Below are 9,605 nucleotides of genomic sequence, written 5' to 3' on the forward strand. Positions count from 1 at the left end.
TCTGGTCATGCTGAGGTGGTTTTTTTCCACCTCCCCCCACCCCTTAGTTTCTCCTTTTTCTTTTTTTAAATTGGAAAAGCGAACAGAAAGTTTTTTTTTTTAGAAATGGAGGCAAAGCGATGAGAACATAACTCATTGAAAAGGGATAACATGCAGGGAACAGTATTCCTCTGATGTGGCTCCATTGAGTGTAGTAAAGGTAAACCAAGGATGGATTTACCCTCAACTTATTAAACTAAATTGGAATTAGCCCTCGGGTATTACTGCTCCTGCCCTACAGAACTGTGTCCTCTTGTGGGTCTGTGCTGTTCCCCACTGAAATCAGGTGGCTGCTTGATTAGTCTCCAGACAAAATCAGCCAGATTTGATTCTTATGTTTGTTTCCTATTAAATCATGTCTGCTATTTGTTATCCCTCCTTTTACAGAAATCCATCCTGATTGAGCATGGGATCCGGAGGCTGACATTCCTTGTAGCACAAAAGGTACTTGATATCTCCGCTGCTGCATGGAAGCATTTTATTTCTAGCTCATACAGAAACAGTCATCTTTTTTTTCCACATGGAAAATTGTATTTTCTGTAGTTTTAGTTCTGCTTGTTTTTGTCTGCATTCTCTAAAATGGAGGTTTTAATTAATTGCTTAAGAAAATTAATTGACAATATAAGAAAATATCTTAGAGTCGCTTGTGATCTTGTCTTAATTTATTTATGATTTTAGTACTAATTGCTAGCTTTCTTGTGCTTTTGTTTTTTTCTTTCCTGTCCTTCTGTGTTTCGTTTGTAAGGATTTCAGAAAACAGGTCAACTATGAGGTGGATCAAAGATTTCATGTAAGTAAAAGGAGAAAAAAAAAAGAGTTCTGGAATATTTTGTCTGAAATGTCTCTCTGCAGTGTATGTAAATCAGATGGAAATATAGGTTACATGTGGGTAAAGTAAATAAGATTTGGCCCTTTGTGAGCTATTTGAGTCCGATAGCAATGCTCCAGTAAGCCAACTATTTAAGTACATACCTAACTTCAAGTGCATGAGTAATCCTATTGACTAGGGCAACTCACAGGTTTAATAAAGTCAGTAACTTAAACACTGACTTAGAGATCCATATAACTTAATGAAACTGGGCTGGCCTTCATTGTTCTAATGTTGATTTTTCATATTGTAAAAATAATTATGTAATAAAATATTAAAATTTTCATATTCTTCCTCTCCTCCAAGGAGGTGAAAGTTCTTTACCCATTTTGCAGATTAATGAGCTGAGGGGCAGATAAGTGATTTCCCTGAGTTCCCGGAGTGGTTTTGGGGCACAGCCAAGGTAGAACTCAATGTGCTCACTGTTAGGAAGCTGTCTGGTTCCCAGGGCTTTGACTTGAGCATGGGCTAGCTTGACGCCTGCTAATCAGATGACTGTACAGGGCACAATCCAGCTTTCTCCTTGTGTATCAACTCAGCTCTTCTTGCTGTTGATGCGAGCTGTGGGTACACAAGGAGGGTGGGTTAAGCTGCATGCAAATCCAGCCTGGAAAATGCAGAAGTTTGGGGCGACCAAATTACCTTTTAGCAGAGTTTGCATTTTTTCTTTTTTTTTTTTTTTTAAAGGACAAACTAGTTCTCACCTCTGTAGAAATAACCAATTATTGAGCAACCAATATTCTATTCGATTTGCAGCAAGCTTATCAATTGCCATTTGGGAATTATACCTGTGTGTGGTGAATAGACTTTCCACCATGGATGCAAAGAAGCCTGAATTTAGGTGTGTTGTCAGATGAGAGGCAAGGCCAGGCACTGTCAGCATTGTAAGGTGTTAATGCCCCATGACACACACTACAGTGTCTCCCTGCAGCTCTTAATTTTTGTTAAGTATATTATATTTATACTGTAATTGAATAGTAGTGTCTAAGAAGCCCTGATTCCCCTCGACTATCTGATTACAGTTTAATGGCTGTTGAAAAATGTTCTTCCTTGTCAGCTGGATCAGTTTTGGTACCTATTAATTAGGTGACTTTTTATGGGCTTGTGGTAGCAAAAATGTTTGGAACCTACCTCCCCTGCCCTCCCTTATTTTTTTATTCTTTCCATTAAAAATATCTAGTGCTAGGAATTTTTCTTATCCCTAAGTTAGCCTCATTGGTTCTGCTTCACACAGTAATAAGAGAGTTTATCCTGCAGGCTAAAGAAGTAAAAGGCTTTTCCAAAATGCTTTAGGAAATACTGCAAAGTGAACTGCCTTCCCCAGTGTATTAATGGCAGCAAACCTAGCAGAGTACAATGTATACAGATGTATATCAATCAATGGCTTTAGATAGGAAGTGGGAGCCTTTGGAGAAACGTGGGGGGCTTAAGTAAGGAACCCCAGGCTTTAGAAAGGAAAAAAAGAGCTTAGAGGATAAAATATATTCTGGGAGATGAACTATGAGGGTCTCTGGATACAGGCTGTTGCTTTTGCGTGGAGGAATAGAAGAATCCTCATAGGATTCAGAGAGCTGGGACTTGGGGTAAGTGGAAAGCCTGGTAGCTTCAGGATTCATTCGTTACTCTGGATTACCAGATCCTTCTGTTAATGCCTAACTGTGGACATTGGGTGCTGCTTCCACAAGGGATGGGGTTTGTGGGTGGCCCCTTCCCTTTAAATGTACGCGTTTAACGTTTTGCCTAGTATTCCTAGCTCTGAGGGCCAATCCTCACAGCTCTGACTAGGGAGTGGCCTCTATATATTGTGCTTAATGGCCCAGTCCAATTTTCGTTAGGACAGTGGCAGAATTTACACTTATGTCAGATGATACCAGCCTTAAATCAGGCCTTAACCATGAAAAATGAATACGTGTTATGGCTAAATCACATCTTTTGAAGTTGCCAACCTGTATGTGCTAATCGTTCTTAAAAACATGAAACCTCAGAGGCTGATTGCTACCGCCACTGAATATCTTACTTTGAGATGCAGCTTCTGTTGAATTTTAATTCATCCCTGCAGCGCAAAACAGAGTGCAGCTGCTATTTTAAAAAAAACCTGACAAAGCTACTCACAGAGGAAGGTAACACCTGTTCTCTTTCTGAGGCCAACAGTCCCTGGCACATGCTGCCTAGGAAAAGTTCAAACAATTCATGTGCAGTTGCAGTGCCAGTGTCAATGGGCATGAGTGCGGGCAGTTAATAAAAAGGTGTGCATGCATGGAGAGGCACCTTCAAGCAGCTCTCTATCCTGACTTGCTGTCAGGTGGGTGGATCTTATCATCTGGTTTGTAGTGAAGAATAATTGTTGTGAATGCAGCATCATCATAGTCACTTTTCTTTTTGTCCTATTCCAAGGTAAAAGGACAGCTGAATGCCAGCTTTTTATTTAGCCCAGAGCTCAAGACCAGCAGGAAAGCGCAGGGTAAGACTTGGGAAAAATGCAGGGAAAGATGCCAGACACTCAAAAACTAACAAGACGTTTGCCAGTCGCTGAAGGATATTTGCGTCTTAGGGTGTCTTCATGCATGAGTCTGCCCTGTTGTTTGTTGTTTTTGGGTGGAAAAGGTTTGCAAGGCAAGTCTTTCGATGTCATTGGTGTTTTGGTAGTCACTACTGCCAGATGTACCCTTTCTTCCTATCTTAGCTGTGTGATTTTTCTGTCTAGGAGCTATGCAGTTTGGGTTGAGTTGAGCAAAACACTGTTGGCTAGATAGCATCTCAGAGGGGAGATGCTAAGGAGTGTATGGAAGCATTGGGGTCACTGACAGGAGCAAGGGTATTCTAAGGAGCTCATCTCATACCAAGTACTGGTAAAGGGTTTGGATGAAAAAAATGCTGAGAACCTTTGGAGGTTTGTCTGTTGTGAGTTCTGAACAAGTTCTGCAGGCTTACTTTTATTCCAGTATTACCTAGACCAGATGAACCAAGGCATTGTCCAGGCCCCCTTTCATTCTAGTGTAAACAAGCCTTTGGGAACTGGAGGCGGAGAAATCTTCACGGAGGTACAGCTCTACAGTTTGGAGCTATAAAACTTCAATCATCCATGCAGCAAAGGATACTGTGTTGGACTAAGAGCCGTCCTGTTATTTGGGGCTATTTCCCTAAAAGCAAAGCCAATTCCAGTTTGGTCAGCATGTAGGTGAGTGAGCTGCAGTGAAAACCCCCAGCATTGAAGAGCCCAGTGTTTGTGCTTTCAGCCAGAACATTACTGTTGTTTGAGATGGGCCCTCGTAATTTGGGGTCAGTAAAAGAATGAAGGGTGCTTGCTTTCTTTCCACAGAAGTCAGTCTAGTTTACCAAGAGGGCTCTCCATCTGTATTCCTATGTACTTAGGTTCTCACGTGATGGCATTTGCTTTCTGTACTGACCTGTTGTGCATTACTTTGCATTATTAGGAGCTTGCTACTTTCCAACTCAGAGGAGCCAGCATAGTTAGCAACATATCTGAGAAGTTGGTAGAGTACTTTTGGGATCTCCATATGAAAGGTGCTATATTAGTGTCAGTCTTCATTATTATCTCTTACTCTGTTCAGTTTGTGACTGGACCAACTATTAACTTACCCAGGGCTTGGCTTGGGTTTGTTTTTGTTTTAATTACAGTCTATATAATTAGTTCCCAGCATGTTGAGGTAATAGAGAGTTGCTCCAGCAAGCTTCCAATTTCCTCATCTCATTAGGTTTTTAACGCGATTATTAGTATAATAATCAGCTATGATGATTTCTGTTGTAGCTTTTCACATTCTCCGATTTGCAGGGTGTCTTGATTGGCTAATTTAGGCAAATTATTTTGATTGTCTTGATGATGGTTGGTTGATTAGAACACAGCAGGGGTATAATTCCTCTTCCTAGGAAACAGAGTCCTCTTTCGGTTTTTGGTACCAGAGCACTGAGAATTTTTGTGTATGTGCACATTTAATTATTATATTTACCCACAACACTAGTCAAATGCCTTGAAAGCAATTACATTAGTGATAGAATGAGCATGGATGATGATAGGAGAAATTGGCAGCATGCAGAGGGGGGCAGGTGGGAGGGTTTTGGAAGGGTATTGAGGCAATGTGAGAGTCTTAATTCTGTGTTTGTTTCCTTGTTTGTTAATTTTGGGTATCACAGAAACTTCTTATGAAGTTGTCCATTTTTCCAGTGGCAAGATTCTTTATGGTAGATATGGCTACTTGGAAGGTATGCTGCAGTCAAACGCAAGTTACTGGGTTTGGTATGACATTCTAAGGCCTGATTTATGGAGGAGGTCTGAACAGGTGATCCAGTGGTTGTAAGATCTGTGAATGGTCAGCATAATACAGCATTATACAGTGTCTCTCCCTCTGTCATTATGCTCCTTTTATAGAAGTGAGACAACCTGCTGCTTGTTCTTTTCTTCCTTGATGTTTAAAACTTGCATCTGATTCTAAGAACAGTTCTAGGGTTCAGTAACTCCAGGTCAGATGTCTGCTTTCTCAAGAAATGACTTCTGTAATTGCCCGTCTTTGCAGGCTTCAGTTGGGATCAAAATGGGATGAATTCTTTCTGCCTCTGCCAGGAATAGAAGGTTTGCAGATGCCCACACTTACATTGGTGCAAAGCATCCATAATACCAATGGGATTATGGCAGCGTAAAACACAACACGCGTGACTTCTTCAAACTCTACCTAAAGATATGTCCTCATTACTGACTGTTTTTAATGGTGCTCTGTACAGAACAGTCACACTTACCATTTACTGCATTGAATGCAATGTGAAGAGTATTAATCCAGCCCTGAATTATATCTTTAATGTGAAAGTATGTGCCTCAGAAACTCATGGGACCTAGTCCAGCAGAGCATATAGATATGTGCTTAATTTAAGCATGTATGTAATGCCACTGAGCTCAATGGGGCAATGCATACTTGCGTATATTTCTGTATTGGAGCTGGTGGGAGTAGATATAAAGGTACCATCTTTCCATAGTGTGTTTCTGACTCTAATCATGTTTTAAAATGCAATATGTTCAGAAGGACGTCTGCATTAGCACTTTCAATATCTATCATGTCATTTTACATAATGTGTGGGATACTTGGGACATATTGAAACAATAAAAGCATATTAATGAGTACAAAAATGATTTCAGCATGGGAAAGAGTCAATCGTACTTTTGTACAGTGGCTGTATTACTGTTGGTACAGTTGCTGTAGTAACAACCAAAATGATTATTATTGTAGTAAATTGAAAGCAAAAAGTACAACTTCCAATAGCACAGACTCCAATAATGGCATCTACTAGGGCATTTTGAATGTATGAGCAATCCCATTCAAAGTCCTCCAAGCTTATTAGGTGTTGAGCATTGTGCTGTATGCCATTAAAAAGGCAATATCCCCTAGATTTGCAGTGAGATTCAGGATTTGACCTGTCACCTTGATACCATGAGGGATAAATGATTTCCATGCAGGTAATGGATGAGCAAAGAAATGCACATTTTTTTTTGTACATTTCTAGAATATTGTTTAAGGCATGCAGATAAAATCAATTATTGGACTTTTCATTACTTTCGCAAAATCATTAAAACTTTCTTGAACAGGGAACACAATTAGCAGGGTGTAACTGGGTGTCCTTTAAAAGGGAACAGTCAGCCCTATTGGGAGAGCCCACCTGTGGGGCATTCGGGTAGGGAGGGATTGTCCTGTCCAGAGCTTTAAAAAACTCCCAGAAAAGTAAGCAAGAGAAAAAGCAGCAAGCTGTGAGCTTAACAAGGATAGGGCAGTTTGTTTGGTTTGGTATTTTCTGTTTTTTTTGCCTGTTTGTTGCATAAAGACTGCGTTTCATTTGGGAGGCCTGGCTGGGAAGCTCCTCAAGGAGCAAAAAACCCTCCTGCAGAAGCTGGCAAGCTATGTATCCTGCTTACACAGGATTAGACGTATGAAGAGTTCTTTACAAGGCAGGGACCATCTCTGTGTCATGTGTGCAGCAACTAACCGGGTTAAGTCTCTAGTTTAGACTCTCAGTTAACCCCACAATTGAAATGACTAATTGGAGTAATAGCAGAGTCGTACCCCACTGTTCCTCCCCTTGGCCAGCCAGAACTTGTTTTTTTTTAATACCCAGCATTAAATAAAAATAATGAAGATAATCAAGAGCCACCTCCTGCATTAGCAGTACGCATAAATTTAATTTGCCCCTGCTTCCCCCTCCAAGAGGAAGTCTTCCCATCATCTCTGTTTAAAACATGAATGTTTAAGGCAACTTTCACTATCATAGTAGCAAGTTATACCTGTTTTCCTGCCCCCCCTCCCCCCATTGCCACGTTAAGTCCTTCCTTTGAGCAGTTGCTGTGCTGAACAGTTGGTATGTTGTGCTATTGAAGGACTGATCAAATTATTTTTATTTTCAAACAGAGGGAATTTCCCAAATTTTTCACATTCCGTGCCAGAGACAAGGTAAGCTGCACCTGCTCAGTGCTGCTCTTTCTACATTTTCAGTCGATTTGTTTTCTTTTTCCCCCAAACTCGTCCTAGATCTGTCCAAAAGTGAGAGGATTCACCTGAGCAGAACTTCACCAGCAAACCTGTGCATATTCCTTCCCTTCCACTCCCCCTGCTTCCCTTTTACAATTTGTTACATTGACAGTTAGGGCTAATATGAGCTATTGAGCATCTATAAGTGATTGATAATTGGCAGTTTTGATAATCAGACCATTTATTTAGATGCTAAATATGGATTTGGAAAGGTAACTTTAGGTTCTTGTTTTTTAAAGTCTCAGCCATCATGCAACAAAATTTACTAAAAAAAATTTACTGATAAATTTTGTGTTGTTCCACTAACTGCACTTGGCTGCAGATTACATGACGTGTTCTGTTCCAAAGCAGTGCTTTTAGTGCTGTGGTCACCAGGACAAGAGTGTAAGCTATAGGGGAAGATGAAAACCTGAAGAAAGTTGTCCATAGAAAGTTCTTTTCCTTTTATAGGCTTCATTTGTAGGCAGTGACTGAGCTTGAGAACAAGACTACAACCATTTCTGTTCTACTTTGCACACACTGGCAGCTTCAGTGCACAGCACTCAATGCTAATAACTCTGGTGCATCCGACTGGAAATACTATGGCAGCTTCATTTGAATTTTGAGGCGTTTTTTTAATTAATGAAAGATGAAAATTCATAAAAGGGGCCATATATTGTTGCTGTCATGGTTTTTATTTCCAACTGAATCCAGTTTATTTTGCACTGTTTCAGTATTTTTAGATTTTTGACGTACCAGAGATTTTTGTATTGCCAGGCAGAAAGTAAGGAAGGATGGATGGCACCTTAGAGTGTAGCTGGTTTAGAGAGTCATAAGCTTTTGCAGGTGACGTGCAAGCTTTATCACATGGTATCTTTTTTGCGAGAGGAGCAAAGCTTAAAGGTTTGGGCTCCTGAGTACAGGGCAGCCGAGAACATTGCATGTGCAGAGTGAGAAGTAATTTGCAGTTGTGGGATATGGTTATCAGTCAAACATTTCTGCTAAAATTAATCACTTAGTGATAGTGATATTTAAATCACCCATTCTAGATTTTATGGCTGGACCTCTGATGCAAACAGGGCAGGGTATGCCCTTAAGAACTATTGTTTCAGCCTGCCTACAAATTTGGTGAGATGAGTTAGCATCTTGGATGCAATTTTGTAACAAAGGATGGAATCTGCTATAAATGTTGCCCCTGTGGCAATACTTGCTGTTGTATGGGCCTCAAGCTGTTGGAGATTGTCAAATTCTCTCAGTCCTACAGGACCCAAGTTCCTAACAGGCGTTTTCCTTTTTTTCTCCACCCCCTCCTCACCTGTGCCCCAAATATTGTGAGATGGGCTTCACTCCGCCTCCTCCAGTTTGAGGAAGATAGGATCTACCGCCACTTGGAGCCAGCTCTGGCTTTCCAGTTAGAGCTGAACCGAATGAGAAACTTTGATCTCACTGCCATTCCGTGTGCCAACCATAAGATGCACCTGTACCTGGGAGCAGCCAAAGTCGAAGTGGGCACGGAGGTGACGGATTACAGGTTCTTCGTGAGGGCTATTATAAGGCATTCAGACTTAGTCACCAAGGTAGGTTTTGTGCTATCTGGGAGGTCTACTTCTGCAGTAACATGTGGAGGATGTCAGTTGGAAATTTTGTGTATCAGTGTACCAGCCCATGTGTGCAAATGCGCACCTGTGTGTGTGTGTACATACACTATAAACCCTCTGCCTTCTACTTAGTACAGTGGTGCATCTCTAGGAGCATTTCTCATGATGCCTGCACTTAAATCAGATTTTCCTTTAGCTTAAATTGTATAGGAAGGGAGCTTTCTTTTGGAGGCAGAAGAACCTGGGTTTAATCTCTTTTTCCCTTTAGCGCTGGATGGCCCCTGAGCCATGGTAATAACACTTTTAAGTGCACAGGTTCATACATTAGATGCTGTGTGAAATCAGTAGACACTGTATGAGTGTCCTTCCAGTTTTTATGCCGATGTAACTGAGGACACAATTTGACTTAGTATCTGAATGAGATGCCATCCACAATAGGACCTCAATATGCTTTGTATGCCAAAACAACTATAATCTTTTTTTCCTGTTGTTTTCTGCTATGGTCTTTTATAGTCTAATACATCTGGGCTGGGGCCCCACTCACCCCTGCCCCATTCCCTACCCCACCATGGGGGCCTCAATCTGCCCACCCCC

The 9,605-nt window shown here is 41.0% G+C and overlaps 1 protein-coding gene across 6 annotated transcripts in view; it reads left to right on the plus strand.

Moving 5' to 3' along the window:
* The window catches only part of ACACA (acetyl-CoA carboxylase alpha), a 197,607-nt gene that overhangs the window by 80,940 nt on the left and 107,062 nt on the right, over nucleotides 1-9,605 (plus strand). For 4 of the 6 annotated variants that reach the window (XM_019511101.1, XM_019511095.1, XM_019511096.1 and 1 more), the window contains 4 exons: nucleotides 427-483; nucleotides 785-829; nucleotides 7,315-7,356; nucleotides 8,775-8,990. In XM_019511101.1, the coding sequence (XP_019366646.1) occupies nucleotides 427-483; nucleotides 785-829; nucleotides 7,315-7,356; nucleotides 8,775-8,990 (360 nt within the window). The remainder of the gene's footprint in view (nucleotides 1-426; nucleotides 484-784; nucleotides 830-7,314; nucleotides 7,357-8,774; nucleotides 8,991-9,605) is intronic. The other 2 variants (XM_019511097.1, XM_019511098.1) reach the window with 1 other exon arrangement.

This window comes from Gavialis gangeticus, unplaced genomic scaffold (genome assembly GCF_001723915.1).
Source record: "Gavialis gangeticus isolate Ggan-Ray unplaced genomic scaffold, GavGan_comp1, whole genome shotgun sequence".
Lineage (NCBI taxonomy): Eukaryota > Metazoa > Chordata > Crocodylia > Gavialidae > Gavialis > Gavialis gangeticus.